Source organism: Tenrec ecaudatus, chromosome 17 (genome assembly GCF_050624435.1).
Source record: "Tenrec ecaudatus isolate mTenEca1 chromosome 17, mTenEca1.hap1, whole genome shotgun sequence".
Classification (NCBI taxonomy): Eukaryota; Metazoa; Chordata; class Mammalia; order Afrosoricida; family Tenrecidae; genus Tenrec; species Tenrec ecaudatus.
This window is the reverse complement of record NC_134546.1, coordinates 53,238,063-53,254,971: the sequence shown is the minus strand read 5'-3', so window position 1 is coordinate 53,254,971 and position 16,909 is coordinate 53,238,063. Positions and strand designations below refer to the sequence as shown.

The 16,909-nt window shown below is 41.3% G+C and overlaps 1 protein-coding gene across 4 annotated transcripts in view; it reads left to right on the top strand.

Annotated features, from left to right (window-relative positions):
* Positions 1 to 16,909, top strand: part of SCAPER (S-phase cyclin A associated protein in the ER) — a 414,928-nt gene that overhangs the window by 66,624 nt on the left and 331,395 nt on the right. For all 4 annotated transcript variants that reach the window (XM_075535309.1, XM_075535310.1, XM_075535311.1 and 1 more), the window contains one exon: positions 15,174 to 15,274. In XM_075535309.1, coding sequence (XP_075391424.1) covers positions 15,174 to 15,274 — 101 coding nt within the window. The remainder of the gene's footprint in view (positions 1 to 15,173; positions 15,275 to 16,909) is intronic.

Genomic DNA, 16,909 nt, shown 5'->3' with positions numbered 1-16,909 from the left:
TGCTGTTTGACTGATGAGAGAATTAATTTCTCTATGCATATCTATTTTCCAAAATATGGTCAGAGTGCATAAGTTGTAGCAATAAATGAGCTGTCTCTTTTTAGTCTCTATAACACGATCCTTAATTGCTGATCTCCTGGTGGACAAACCTGTTTTTCTCACACCTGGTTCTCATATGTTATCATCAATACAGCATAGAATTTCTTTTTTCTGTAGGGGCTATTTGGAGTAGCTTAATAACTTGATCCCCCAATCACCATGTCACAAGCCCCATTGATGTCAGTCAAATCCGCCTTCTCTGGGCTAAGAGGGCGGTTGAGTTCCTAGGCTTAGGCATCAGGCCATTTCACATAATATGTTGGCTTTTAAACAAACTTTTTCCCCTGAATTCTTGAATTCTGTTTATGAAACACCCATTCTCCCCGTCACCTGTGTTCTCTTCTTTAACGCCGGCAAAGCTCCTGTTTGTGGTATAGCGAGCTTCTTTTTGTATATGGCCTTTCTGGTCTTTGGCTTACCAGTCTGTCCAAATAATTCCTTTCTAAGAAATCCATTAGTCTACTATCCAAATAGGGTACTTAAAACTACCCATAGGATTAAGTGACTTGTGGGACTTGGTCCATTAACTTTGAAGGTTAACTTACTGTGGCCTACTGAGGGGATTGGCCATTTTGTGGTCCTGCTGGGGGAGAATCCTGACTTGAAATTGACAGAAAGTAATCCTACACAAGGATCAAATTGTACAGGAGGTCTGGGGCACCTCATTATCATCAGGAAGAGTGTTGAGATGAGCACGTTATTTGGACGTGGGGTCCCCAGGATCCAGGAGAGAGGGAGAACGGTAATGATGAAGACCGAGGGAGATGGGTGAGAGTGCATGACAGCACAATTGCACACGGGCAGTCATCTGAACAACAGCACAAGCGGCAGCAACTAGGAACCAGGGAGCTGGTACACTTGCTGATCCACAAAGCAAAAGGGAGCTAAGTAATTTAGATGGAGGTTCCTAATGGAGTGGGGAACCTCCAGGCAGTGGAGCCAAAGAATTGTAGCAGTGGCCTGAAGAGGGAAGAAGCTGAGCGAAGGCCCAGTGGCTGGCACTGCTGAGCTGCCTGTCCCTGGGCACAGCTAAGAAGAAGCTGAGAGCCGTCTTGGTTGGAAGCTGCCCTGTTTGGTGAATTGCATCTCCTGAGTTGGGTCCTGCTACTTCCAAGTTGATCTGATGCCAAGATGTAGCCTAATAATCCATATACGTCAATGTAAGTATGGTCTGTGAGTTTTGTGTGACCTGTGCAATCAATTATCTCACTCAGTAGAGAGACAGAGAGTGCTATGGGAAAGATGGCACATGTCAGAAAAGATGGACAAGTTGAAGAGTGGAGGGAGGTATGTCTGACCTCCTCATGGAAGTAATCTTTAGGGCCAATCCTGATTCTTAGCTACCTTTCCCCCCCTTCTTCTAGTATCAATTGCTTTTCTAGGACACCTTACAGTTTTGGTAATGTGTTTCTTGTCCTGTTGAGTATGTCTCCTTCTAACTTTTTTAGAGCCCTTTTTAGCAGCGAAATGAATCTTTCTAAAGTAGAGTTCTGCTCTCATTATTCCCCTGATGTAAAACACTTGTTGGTTATGTGTATGTAGCTTTCTGAATCCAGAGTAGACTCATTATTTTGGCTTTTAAAACTTCCTACTCTTTTGGTCTTACTTTATTTTACCAGACTTATTACAATCCGTGCTAAGCTGTGTACACTACTTTTAATCTTGTTAGGTGCCATAGTTGGGTTTGCCTCGTAGCAGCCTCGTGTACAGCACAGCAAACCCGCTGAGTGATGCACCTTCGTTGCCCTTGCTGTGTTTGAGCCTGGGGCTGCAGCCCCTGGGTCACTACAGCTCATGCAGGACCCTCCTTTTTTGCTGATCCTCTATTTTACCAAACACAGTGCCCTCTCCTGGGACCGTTCCCTCCAAAGTACACGAGGTGCAACTCACCTGCCTTCCTTCTAAAACGAGCATTCTGGCTGTTCTTCCATGACCGGTTGTTTTTTCTTCTGGAACTTCAAGGTATATTTAGTATTCTTCGCCAGTTCTGCTATAGTCTGCCTTCTTCATTGTCCAGCTTCACGTGCAAATGAGATGATTGAAGCTACCATGGGTCAGGCACACCTTGATCCTCAAAGTGATGTCTTTGCTTTTGACACTCTAAAGAGGTCTTGTGCAGCTGATTTGCCCAATGCAGCACATTGTTTGATTTCTTGAGTGCTGCTTCCATGAGCATTGACTGTGGATCCATGTAAAATGAAATCCTGGATACCTCTGATCATCTGCCATGATGTTGCCTCGTGGTCCCGATGTGAGTTTTGTTTTCTTTATGTTGAAGTGAAATCCACACTGCAGGCTTCAGCCTGTGATGTTCCTCAGCAACTGCTTCAAGCCTTCCTTGCTTCCAGCAGTTTAAAAAATAGAGTTCAGAATTACAGAGGAATTCAGGAAAGCTCAGTCCTTAGCCTCAGTGCCTAGCACTTGAGAGCTTCTGGGGTTCCAGTTGGAGAGAGATTATTGTTATTATTTTTAATTAATTTCTCTCATTTTGGAACTGACATAACGCATTTGGGGGAAATAGCTTCTGTCCTGAGACTTCGTTGTACGTGGCTCAGGAGCAGCCCCGGCTGTCTGTAGCTAACAGATGAAGAGGGGAAAGGAATAGATGGAACTGAAGTAGACATTGGTGTAAATCCATTTGGGGCAATAGCACTCCTCGGAGAGGGAAATTCACTGCCACCTGACTTCTTTCTCTTAAGTTCAATGTGACAGAATTGTCTCTGGGGGCTTCGCTGGGTATTCCTTTCTGCCCATTTTGTTCTTAGACCTCAATTATGGTACGTCTAGATAAATGCAAGTTAATTTGGACACAATTGTCTTAAACTTGGGATAAATTCATATTAAGATGAAGTGCCTGTGGATCTGAGGAAACATACCATGTCAATTTTGTGAAAACTTTCTTTGGTTTTCAATTCCTGTTATTGTGGCAAATGATGAGGATTTCTAAGATATTTCTAAGGGTTTTAGGCATAGGCACGTTATATGTCTTGGCAGGTGTTTCTTTAGGCTGTTTTGTCCTGCTGTTGGGATGTATATTTGAGAGACTGAGAGGTTTCAAAGAAGCAAATGTGTGAAAAATATCTCTCCAGACTGAAGGAAAAATCTAAATCAAATGTGTGTTATTCAGCCTCTCAATCTGGGATTCTTAACCAAAACATCCTGTATCAGTGTATGTTCTGCTCATCTGAAGATACCAGAAAATTATTCTGTGGGTATATATTATTTTGGGCGGATGGCTCATAACATTTAGAAAATTGTTAAAGATGCCTGTGGTCTGAGAAAGATAAAGGGTTCTTGGGGAGTATGGTGAGGGAGAGGGGTGACTAAAGGGGCGGTGATATCAAGGAGTTGAAGAAGAAAGAGAATATTTTGAAACTGTTGTGGTAGCAATTGTACCCTATTTCTTGATGTGATTGAATTATGGAATTATATGATATCTGTATTACTTCCCAATAAAAAGATTTTTGGGGTAGGTGGAAAAGCACAGACCTAGTTGGACCTCTAGAGTTCACCTAAACTTTGCTATTTTAATATGGATGACAGAAGATCATGGAAGATGATTATATTTCTTGGGACATTTACCACCTCCCTGAAAAGTTAAGAATTGATATCCTAGATACCCATCTCAGCAAAGGCCTGGTTAGCCAGTCAAGTTGATGAAGCAAAGTAAAAGTATCTTTATAACAAAAAAAGAACAAGGAAACTAAAAAGCTAAGTGATACTTTGGAATGCTTTAATAACCATACTAAGGATTGTGAGGGGCCGGCCCAAATCCCAACTATGTGGATACCTGTCCCTCTACCCAGAAGAATTTATTTGAGAGGATAGCACTGAATCTGCAGCTCTGGGAGAGGGACATGTCTGATCAGAGCACACGGAAGCAAATGAAGGAGGAGGAAGAGCGAGTGGAGCACAGCCTGGCCCACCAAGCGTCGATGACCATATTCCACTAAGAGCAGCCAATCCACAGAGAAGACTGTATAGCCGGCCCCACTGTGCAACACGACATCCCTGACGGACCCATAGCCCTACAGGGGACAACACTGGAGACACAGTGTGGGAATTGCGCTTGATCTGAAAATTAAGGGTTTAGAACAGAATAGCAAGAGAAATAGAGCAACAAAGCCCCCAGGGAATACCAAAAATAAACTTTGGGCCAGGGCTTGGCGACCCATCAGACCGGAAAACACTCCTAAAGGCCAACAAAAAGTCCTTGAGCTAACTACAAGCTTTTCTTTCTTGTTGTGTTTTGTTTTTGTCATTGGCGTGTTATTGTTTTGTTTTCTTTTGTTGCTTGGTTTTGCTGTCTTGTTTTTGTGCATGTTATTATCTCCACAGGTCTGTCTAAATAAGATAGGCTGGATGAACAATCTGGAGGAGAAAACAATAGGACCAACAGTTCCGGGAGGACATGGGAGAGGGGAAGGTGGGGGAAAATGAAGTGGTGTTAAACCCAGGGACAAGGGAACAACAAGTGATCCAAATTGGTGGAGAGGAGGGTGTAGGAGGCCTTTAGGATGTGACCAAGGGCAATGCAACTGAGAGTAATTACTGAAATCCAAATGAAGGCTGTACATGATAGTGAGACAAGAGGAAAGTAAGAGAAAATAGAGGAAAGAACAGGCAAAGGGCATAAATAGAGGTCTAAATACAGGCATGTACATATATAAATATATGTATGCGGATGTAGAAATAGATCTATGTGCATATTTGTATAGGTTTAGTATTAAGGTAGCAGATGGACATTGGGCCTCCACTCAAGTACTCCCTCAATGCAAGAATACTTTGTTCTATTAAACTGGCATTCCATGACACTTACCTTCCCGACACAATCGCTGAAGACAAAGAGGGTGCATAAGCAAATGTGGTGAAGAACGCTGATGGAGCCTGGCTATCAAAAGATATATCATCTAGGGTCTTAAAGGCTTGAAGGTAAACAAGCGGCCATCTAGCTCAGAAGCAACAAAACCCACATGTAAGAAGCACACCAGCCTGCACGATCATGAGGTGCCGAAGGGATCAGTTATCAGGTATCAACAAAAAATCATATCATTGTGTGCTTACCTCCCTGATAAGATCGCTGAAGACAAATGGGTGTATACACAAATATGGTGAAGAAAGCTGATGGTGCCCGGCTATCAAAAGATAGCATCTGGGGTCTTAAAGGCTTGAAGGTAAGCAAGCAGCCATCTAGCTCAGAAGCAACAAAGCCCACATGGAAGAAGCACACCAGCCTGTGTGATCACAAGGTGTCGAAGGGATTAGGTATCAGGCATCATCAGAACATTGTGAATGAGGGGGAGTGCGGACTGGAGACCTAGAGCCCATCTATAGGCAATTGGACATCTCCTTATGGAAGGGTAGCGGGGAGGAGAGGAGCCAGTCAGGATGTAGTATAGGAACGATGAAATATACAACTTTCTTCTAGTTCCTGAATGCTTCTCCTCCCCACAACTATTATGATCCCAATTCTACTTTACAAATCTGGCTAGACCAGAGGATGTACACTGGTACAGATAGAAACTGAAAACTCAGGGAATCCAGGGCAGATGATTCCTTCAGGGCCAGTGGTGAGAGTGGCAATACTGGGAGGGTGGGGTGGAAAGGGGGAACCGATTATATGGATCTACATATAACCTCCTCCCTGGGGGACGGACTGCAGAAAAGTAGGTGAAGGGAGACGTTGGACAGTGTGAGATATGACAAAATAATAATTTATAAATTATCAAGGGTTCATGAGGGGGGGAGGAGTAGGGAAGGAGGGGTAAAAATGAGCTGATGCCAGGGTCTTAAGTGGAGAGCAAATGTTTTGAGAATGGTGAGGGCAATGAATGTGCAAACGTGCTTTACAGAATTCATGTATGATTGTGATAAGAGTTGTATGTGCCCCTAATAAAATGATTTAAAAAAATAAAAGAATGAAAGGCAGTGGGAAAAGAAACCAATCAGGACTGAGGCTTAGAAGTCAAGTGAATGTGTCTTTTACTACGTAACTATTTGTTGAATCTATATTACCATAGGCACTGTTTTGGGTGCTATTTGTGAACCTGAAAAAGGAATAAATAGCTATAATAAAACTCTTTAAATCACGCACATCGTGTTGAGTTAAGCAACACTGTTTTTCTTTCTTTAAAACTCACTTGCTGGCTCTATTTTAGACGGGGAGCAGCCATACTATTCCTTGTCTGGATTTCATCCTGGGTTATTTATACTTGTTACTGAGTGACCTTGTTTTTAAGTGTTTTTAGTTATTTCCTGTTCATTTGGAAATGATAGAAATTTACCACATAATGACTGCAACACCAAGTGTAGACCTTCTTGGTAGCAATTGTGACACTTGCATGATACCCTTCATGTGCCCTAGTAAAGCAATTTGAGATTTGACCTTGGTGGAGAAAAGATCGTCAACTTGTGCCTTTGATATTAAATTTTGTTCTTCCTGCATGATGCTTCAGTGAAGGTCGAAGGTATAAGGAAAAAGGTCTCGTTTTTCTCCAGCAGTAACTTGAAGTAGGAGATGTAGTATTATGAATATATACAAGCATGAATTAAGGGATAAAAGGCTTTCATTTATGTACTGTTTGTGAGTTTTGAATATGCATTCACATTGGTTATTGCACGTGATAGTGTTTGGCTATTTAGTCAAGGAGAAATTAGCTCTGGCTAGAGGATCATGGAAGAGTTGTGTCTATGTGGAATATGTGCTGCCCTTTGAAGGGACAGTTGAGGATATAGTGGGAGGGACACATTCCAATGCGTCCTCAAAGCTAGCGCGTGACTTTGGGCAAAAATCACCAAACTGTGCTTCACGTTTGTGTGTCTCAGTGGAGAAGTTGGTTGAGAGCCCTGAATATCAGCATATAATCTGATATTTGGAGAATGTTCTCGGAATGCCTTAGGGCAGTGGTTCTCAACCTTCCTAATGAGCGATCCTTTATACAGTTCCTCATGTTGTGTTGACCCCCCCAAAGCATTAAAATTATTTTCGTTGCTACTTTATAACTGTAATTTTGCTACTGTTATGACTCGGTCGACCCCCAAAGGGGTCGCGACCCACAGATTGAGAACTACTGCCTCTGGGTGTTGTTTGGAGGGAAGCATGCAGGCATTTTTAAGGAATTTGAATGTGGTATATTGATTTTGAGTCTTTTAAAAATTTATTTTTCATGTCTTTACTTACTCTTAGTGGCAATAGGTGTCTAGTTTTTTTCTCTAAGTGGAAAATAGCAGAAGAGAAAAGCACCTAGTCAAGTGAGCGTGCAAATACATTGAAAACAAAAACACAAGCAGAAAAGATTATGGACAAAGTTAGCCATTGCCGTCAAACACTCAAATCCTTACCCAGGCAATGCAAGCTTTCCTTGTCTACAAAGATGCCAGTAAAAGATTAAATTGTGAGTGCATGGTTTCCATGAGCAGATTCTCATGACATGTTTTTCCTTGGTGGATATGGGTGTCTTATGGAGAACGATGGGGGACTTGGGAAAGGAGGGGAATGAGTGGTGGAGGACTGAAGATGGCTGGGAATGATTGTAGGGAGACAGTTTTGGAAATGCTTTACTTGCCATCTTGCTTTCAGATGATTTCCTGGTTGAACTATTTCTAATAGGAGTAACTGAAAAAAACTGAAACAAGCCGTTCTTTCAGAAATGATGCTATTTAAAATCTGTCTCTGGTTTGGCAAAGCTCTTTCATAAAGGTTCCCTTTGGTTGGTGCCTTCTCACGAGATGCAGGTTTCCGCTCCTGCAACACGGCAGGGGCGCACGACTGTACTCATTCCGAAGCCGAATTGGAGGGCTGTATTGATGTCGTGGGCCCAAGGGTCTGTGCACGAGTATTGTGTGTCAGGAGGACAAAGGGATGGCGCCATGCATCCTGCTCTGCGCGCCGGTAACCAGAATTAATTACAAACCAATCGAATCCGTTGCAGCCAATTGGTAACCTAATTGGTAATTTTAGCTGTACATCTATATGTAGTTATCTGACTGCCTGTAACATTACTTTCAGAGCCACTTCTGTTCTGTTCCATCCTGCTTGACAAAATGGCCTTCATAGCTTTAGGGAGAAAGACGTGCATCAGTGACTATGAGGCTGCTCCAGCTGCTTGTCTTGTTTGTATTCCCTTGTTCGTATAACATGACTCGGGTTACAGCGGCATGGTACCACTCTGATCATTCCTGATAACGTCCTTAAAATAGGTTGTTTAAGCCATCAAGTGTACTTTCTCTGGGCCAGCTCATATCAGGGATATAGCTGCTTACAGTCCTAGCCATTTAGAGGAGGGTTTTTTCTTCCCCCAGCAAAAGGGAAATCAGTAGAAAACTTCCGAAATAAATTATTGTGAATTAAATCTTTCTGTGCCCTAATGTAGGTGATTTAAGCTGAATGAATTTAATTAAAGATGTTGAATTCTATTAGTGGGGCTGAAAGAAGGAAGCCAGATAAATTGTTAAATTTGTCCTTTTCCTGATTACAGAAGACTTTTATTACCCAGTGATTTGGCACCAAAAGTTACCTTTGAAAGGAAATAAACAATACTTCTTTGTTCAGAAGAGCCTTTCAAAGTAGAACATAACTGAGTGACTAAAGTAAGGCAGACACTGTATCTCACTTGTGAATAAGTTGTCCTGGGTCTGGTTTCCAAAGTGTCTCTTTAACTTTTAAAACATATAAGTGAGAGATATTTTCGAGGTCTTTGACAGTGACACTGTACAGTGAAGTAATATTGAGCTATGGAAAAGCAATGTATTTATAATGCAGACAATTGCTTTTAAGCTTGTTGGCATTTTCCAGTGGTCATTTTTCTGGTAATATTGGAAAGTAACCTTTCTGGGAAGGTGAGACTGGCGGGTGCCTTTTTTCTAGTGCCTCCACATTGTAGTTCATTGTTGGGTGCATCGAGTTACAGTTTGGACACATGTGCCGTGCTTACACACACAGTCTCACTTGCGCTCAGTTTCCCCTTTCTGAGCAGTGCGAGAGAGACCTCAATGGCCTGTTCTTTGATACTCTTTTTTTCTTTTTATTGAATACTTTTATTAGGGGCTCATACATCTCTTATCACAATCCATGCATTCATTCATTGTGTCAAACACATTTGCACATATGCTGCCATCATAATTTTCAAAGCATTCTCATCCCACTTGAGCCCCTGATATCAGCTCCCCATTTCTTCCCCTCCTCCCTCCCACCCCTGCCTGCCCTCCCTCACTCATGAATCCTTGATAAGTTATAGATTATTATTTTCATATCTTACATCGTCCTCCAGCGCCCCTCACCCACTTTTCTGTTGTTCATCCCCCTGGGAGGGGTTATAGTTTGATCCTTGTGATCGATTTCCATCTTTCTCTCCCCATCTTCCCCTAATCCTCTTGGTATCTCTACTCTCATTGTTGAACCTGAGGGGTTTATCTATCCTGGATTCTCTGTGTTGTGGGCTCTTATCTGGTCTAATCCGAATTGAGGTCATGATAGTTGGGGGAAGGAAACATTAAAGAACTAGAGGAAAGTTGTGTGTTTCATTGGTGCTACACTGCACCCTGACTGGGTCATCTCTTCCTTGTGACCCTTCTGTGAGGGGATGTCCAATTGTCTCCGCATGGGCGTTGGGTCTCCACTCCATGCTCCTACTCCGGAATTCATACAGGTTATGATTTTGTTTTGGGTCTTAGATGCCTGATACCTGATCCCATTGGCACCTCATAATCACACAGGATGGTGTGTTTCTTCCATGTAGGCTTTGTTGCTTTTTGGACATATGGCTCCTTGTTTATCTTCAAACCTTTAAGACCTCCAATGCTATATCTTTTGATAGCCGGCTACCATTAGCTTTTTCACTAATTTACTATGCACCCATTTTGTCTTCAACAATCATGTCGGGAAAGTGAGCATCACAGAATGCTGGTTTGTTAGAACAAAGTGTTCTTGTGTTGAGGTAGTACTTGAATAGAGACCCACTGTCCATCTGCTGCCTTAATTCTTTTAATATAGATATGAGTACACGGTTCTATTCCCCTCTTGTTTTATATATATAGTTACATATGTACATGCCTGTATAAATGTCCTTTGCCTCCTGGTTCTTTCTCTATTTCCTTTTACTTTCCATTTGTCCCACAACCATGTTCGGCTTTCATTAGTGTTTAGTAATTCTTTGCTGCTGCATTGGCCTTGATTAAGCCCTACTAGGCATCCTACATTCTTCTCTCCATTGATATTAGTTTACTTGTTGTTCCCTTGTCCATGGGTTGGTTTACCCCTGCCTCCCTTCTTTCTCCTACCTCCCCTTCTCCTGTAGCACTCTTTTCATACTAAAAAAATTTTCACTGCTGTTTCGAGGCATAACTCATCAGTGCCAAGAACATAATCTTTGCCAGATGTGTGCAATATAGTGTCACAGTAATGTAATTTTGGATTATCTAAAGGAGAAAATCAGAGTGTAATGATGACAATTATGACTGTATACTGCTGGGCATATGTGATATTAAGCCGATTTGAAAATAAGCCTCCGTCAAATTCAGTCAACTTTAAATTTATTTTACCTTTGAATGCTCAGTGTCAATTGAATCTGGCATTTGATACAGAAAGCAAGTGCCGTAAGTAGTCCAGACTTGGATTGCTATTGTCTTGCTGAGTTTTGTATCAGCTGAATAAGAATGGTGAAATAATAAGTACTTATTTCCAAGCATGTATTTTGTAACAACTGAAGAAGATAATTTTACTTACATATTTGTAGAATTGAAGGTGAGCATTTCAAGGGACTAAGCATCAGTCAGCAGTTCAAAACCACCAGTTGTTCCCCAGGAGAAGATGAAGCTTTCTTTCAGCCATGGAAACGCCCCAGGGGCAGTTCCACTCTGTCAGTGAGTCAAAATTGGCTTGATGGCAGGGAGTTTTGGTTTTTTGAAAGCTCTTATCATCATTATTTATTGAATTTTTATTTCAGGTAATATTACTTTAAACTAAAAATTTTAAAATGTTAGAGAAACACTAAAAGGAAATATTCTCTGGATACTGGATTTGTTAGTAATTTTAAAATGTACATCTCTTCTTCTCCCTTTTGTTTATAACTGCCAGTGTTGGCCGTCTTGGAACTGAGACCTAGCAATAAAGGGCGCTGGGGTAGATGTCCAAAGATTTTGGTTCCTTCGTATCATGAGCTTATCACTAAACTAGTAACTTCATCTTTAAGATGAAATGGCTTTCACTGAAAATTTGCATCGAAAAGCATTTTTTTTCTCGTGGATTGGGAGGCTTAACATTGTTACTGTTAATATGAATATGATTAATATGCCCAAACTGAAATGCAAAAGCTGATCCACAAGCTTATAGCCAAAGCAGTCCTGAAAAAGGGCAGTTCATGTGTGTGAGTTTCAGAACTAGAGTTCTGACAACAGTACTCTCATAAGCACCCACAGGCAGACCAATGATGTGGGCCTAGTGACCACAAATAAACTACACGTCTGTGGCCAATTTATTTTGACAAGGGGGTCAAGCTCATTCAGTGGGGAAAATAATGTTTCAAAAACTGGTGTAGAAACAGCTGGATGTACATATGCAAAAGAATAAACTGGACTCCTGTCTTACCCTGCATACAAAAATCAGGTAAAACGAAACAAGCTGAAAACTATAAGAGCTAAGATTATAAACTCTTAGAGTAAAACCAGGGCTAAATCTTTATGGTCTTGGATTTGGCAGTGGGAGTTTTAGATATGACCCCAAACTCATGAGCAGCAGAAGACAAAATGAATATATTGGGTTTTTTAAAACCCAACTATCGAGAGTTATAGCATCTGGGGTCTTAAAGGCTTGAACGTAAACAAGCAGCCATCTAGCTCAGAAACAACAAAGCCCACATGGAAGAAACACACCAGCCTGTGTGATCACGGGGTGCCGAAGGGATCAGTTATCAGGCATCATCAGAACAAAAAGTCTTACCATTGTCTATGAGGGGGAGTGCAGGGTGTAGGCAATTGGACATCCCCTTATGGAAGGGGCGCGGGGAGGAGATGAGCCAGTCAGGGTGCAGTGTAGCAACGTTGTAACATACAACTTTCCTCTAGTTCCTAAATGCTACCCCTCCAACCCCCACTATCATGATCCCAATTTTACCTTACAAATCTGACTAGATCAGAAGATGTATACTGGTGCAGTTAGGAACTGGAAATCCAGGGAATCCAGGGCGGATGATCCCTTCAGGACCAGTGGTGAGAGTGGGGATACCGGGAGGGTCGAGGGAGGGTGGGGTAGTAAGGGGGAATCAGTTACAAGGATCTACATATAACTTCCTCCCTGGGGGACGGACAACAGAAAAGTGGGTGAAGGGAGACATCGGACAGTGTAAGATATGACAAAATAATACTTTATAAATTATCTAGGGTTCATGAGGGAGGGGAAAGCAGGGAGGGAGGGGTAAGAAAAGAATGTTCAGCATTATTGGTCATCTGACTCAAAACCACTGAGTATAAGTCAAAAGCACATGTTAATAGACAATATTATACTTGTATTCATATACCATAAGGTCATTTATTCTTTTTCAATCGGCTCAGCAAACTACTCAACCTGCGTTTAGTGTCAAAATGTGTAAGTCTTCTTATTTGTACCTTGTGTTAAGATCACCTTTCCCCCAATCAGAACTTCCACAGTGGGCTTTTTGGATCAGCATATAGAACCTGAAATTAAAAATTTAAAGATCATCTTTTTATATTTGTCTAATTATTTATGTTAGACCTGTTGGCTAGAGACACAAATCCAGGGATATTCATATATGAATAAGAGAGAACTTTATATTAAAGAGCAATTGTACATTGAGAAAATGGCACAGTCCAGATCATGTCCATATGTCTGATACTAGTTCATAAATTCCTCCTTTTTTCCAATCATTAGGGGCTCATACAACTCTTATCACAATCCATCCATACATCAATTGTGTAAAGCACATTTGTACATTCATTGCTCTCATCATTCTCAAAACATTTGCTCTCCCCTGGCATCAGCTCCTCATTTTCCCCTCCCTTCCCTTTCCCCCCTTCATGAACCCTAGATAATTTATAAGTTATTATTTTGTCATATCTTACATTGTTTGACATCTCTCTTCACCCACTTTTCTGTTTTCCGTCCCCCAGGGAGCAAGTTATATGTAGATCCTTGTAATCAGTTCCCCCTTACCACCCCACCCTCCTGGTATCGCCACTCTCAGCACTGGTCCTAAAGGGATCATCCACCTTGGACTCCCTGTGTTTCTAGTTTCCTATCTACCAGTGTACATCTTCTGGTCTAGCCAGATTTGTAAGGTAGAATTGGGATCATGATAGTGGGGAAACAATTAGGCATAAATTCCTCTTTAGACTCACTTAGCACATGCAGTGATGCTGAATGCAGAAAGATCACAGTCCAGTAGGTGGAAAGTTCTGTGAATCCAATGTGGTGGATGCATCTCCAGGGCTCTGGATGTCATCAATTTGGTTCCATGTGGCTTGTCAACAGGAAAGTGAAGCAGAGCGAGAGAGAGCGAGAGAGAGAGCGAGAGAGAGAGCGAGAGAGAGAGCGAGAGAGAGAGCGAGAGAGAGAGAGAGAGAGAGAGAGAGAGAGAGAGAGAGAGAGAGAGAGAGAGAAGTAGAAGGAGAAGAAGAAGAAGAAGAAGAAGAAGAAGAAAAGAGAAAGGAAGTTCCCATAATCTTCATGAGAGGGCCATGCCCACAAGGAGGTATCATTAGACTTTGACCTGATTGACAGGCTATACTCTACCCTTCACTCTTAATATTCTCAAGTTGACACAGATTATGTAACTACCACATTCTTATAGGTGGTTCAGAGTAGTGCTGGCCAATAGAAATATAATGTGAACCACACATATATATATATAAAAGAAGACTTGATGTTTTTGAACAGTTTAGGAGAAAATTCCTATATTTCCCACCCCACCCCCAGTTTTCCTATGATTAACATACTCTACTAGTGTGGTCCATTTGTTAGAGCTGATAAACTAATATTGTTGCTAATTGCCATCCAGTAGATTCGACTCATGACGACCCCATGTCTATAGGTTTTTCCGGGCAGTGACCTTTTGTAGTCAGCTCACCAGGCTTATCTTTCTTTGAAAGCATCTCTGGATGGGTTTGAACTGTCAACCTTTCAGCTAGTAGTTAGGGGCTTAAGCATTTTACCACCCAGGGACTCCTGAAGGGATATTAATACATTGCTATTAACCACAGTCTTAAGTAAGGAGCTCTATTGGCACTATCGGGCAATCAGTGGACTGCTAAGCATAAAGTTAGTGGTTCAAACCCATCAGCCGGCCTGCAGGAGAAAGCTGATGCTGTCTGCCTCTGTAACGACCCACAGCCCCAGAAAACTGAGAGTGGGAATCGACATGCCCTTCGATACTTTAGATAAATAAATACTGGTGTAGTCATACAGTGGAATACTGTTCATCAATGACAGTACATGAATTAGAGGTTTACTCTGAATATGCATGAATCTAGTAAACACATCTACAAAAGAAACTATAACATATGCTCTGTGACTTTATTTGCATAATGCTAGGACATGGACAAAATGAAGTGATTAGAAGCCAGGTAGTGGTTACCTTGCAGGAAGGATGGGTAGAAATTGAGAGGGGGCACCTGAGAATCTTGTTTGCATTGTTGTAGTTTTTGTCATGGGTGGTGGTTTCATGGGACTTCACTTTGCAATAATTTATTGGTACATTTTTGTTTTGTGTACTCTTAATATTAAATGCCACAATTAAAAAAAAGTTAAATAACAGCCTTTTGAGGTGTTGAGAAAGGATTTCAGTACTATCTCCTGGTCTTTAGACTTATAGTTCTATTTTTTAAAATTATCTTATTAAATAGCATGGGAGAAAGATGTGGCTGTCTACTCCTGTAAAGATTTAAAATCTTAGGAACCCAAACAAGCAGTTCTATCCTGAACTATAAAGTCACTGTAAGTCAAAATGGACTCAATGGCCGTGAAGTTTAATTATTAATTGCTAAGTCATTCACTTAAGAGAATTATTTCTTGAAAATTTTAGTCTCAGAATAGAATTTAAACATTTTCGTTTGCTTTAAATTAGGAGGTGTTAATGATGCTGGATAACTATGTAAGGGATTTCAAAGCACTGATTGATTGGATTCAACTTCAGGAGAAGCTAGAGAAGACAGATGCGCAAAGCAGGTACTTTTTGGTTTTTATATTTATAGTAGCCGGCTGGATCGATAGGACATGTTGAAATTGCACAATGGGCTTGACTTCAGAGTATCTTGAAACTTGTAAACCATTGGATGCTACATTTCTCATGCAGTTCCAGAATATGTATTGGCCGCCCATCAGTGCAAGATATTTTTAATTACTGAATATAACACATACACGACTCTCATTAAATGCTCCCTAAAGGAAATATATAAAAACGGTGATGATGGTGATGAAGGAGAAAGTACTGTATTCTGAATGCAACATGTAACAAGGCCAGATCAAAGCTGGAGACTACAGGAAGCCTTCCAGCGAACTGAAGTCGGAATGATTTGGGCTTACAAGAGGATGGAGAGCAGGTGCTACAGCCTGTTGGACAGGAGCGTGTAAAAGCCAAAGCAGAGAGAGCTTGAGGGGATGGTGAAATACTGGTGATGCTGGCATCGGGCAAACACATGATAAGGATTTTGATCTTGATTTCTAGTGCAATAGATAGCAACAGAAGAAATCCAAATAGGCACGGGGTTTGGTTACATCTGAGAAAGAACCTGTTCGGAAGTTGCTGCATTTATTCCCTTGAAAGATCGCGGGTAGCTCATAGACCAAGGACAGCCATGGGTTTGGAAAGAATGATTTGGGAGCACTTGGGAGATAATGCATTTAGGGTTAAATGATGGGGGAAGCACAGGATGTATTAAAAAGTTGTCACCTGGGCTTTTGACTTTAGCAAGTGATATCCTTCACCAAGGACACTGGAGAAGAAAAAAGTTTTGTTTAGAAGTGGAAGCAGGATTGGGAGTTTGGATTTGCTTTTGAGACTTCCACATGGCTATCTCCTGTCAGTAAAGGAGTGCGAACTGGCAAAGGACACTGAGGAGACGTGGCCAGTGGTTTATCGTGGTGAAATTCGTCAGCAATTTTGCATTTGTTATGGTAACATAACTAGGAATAGCTTTACTTTACTGGATCCTTCCAGTGGTAGGATCTGTGCTTAGGTCTAGGTGCATTCTTCGTCACCCTGTCACACCTGGAGCTCTTATTAGCCTCATATTGGAATAGACATATATTAGTAGGCTATTACATCCTTATTAAAAATGTTCTTGTCACAAAAACAAACTCCAGGTAGATAAAGACCTAAATGTAAACCCAAAGCTATCAGATCATCAATGAGAAAATTGGGACAAATCTAAGTGCCCTAGTGCAAGGAATACATGGGCTATCAGAGATAACAAAGGAAACACACTCCTGGAAGCCAAAATAGATGAGTGGGACCTATTAAAAATAAAACACTTGTGTACTTTGAAAGACTTCATCAAAAGAGTAAAAGGAGAGCCTACAGATTGGGAAAATATATTTAGTAATTACATAACGAACAAAGGACTAGTTACTAAGACCTGCAGAACTTTACAAGCCTACCACAAGAAAAAAATGTAATAACCCTCTGAGAAGGTGGACAAAGGACTTGAGCAGACGATTCACAAAGGATGACACTCTAATTAATGCCTAATAAACACAAGAGGAAATGCTCCCAGTCACTAGCCATCTGGGAAATGCAAGTCAAAACAACCATGAGATATCAACTAGTGCCCATAACTGCAGCCCAATTAAAAAAAATAAGAA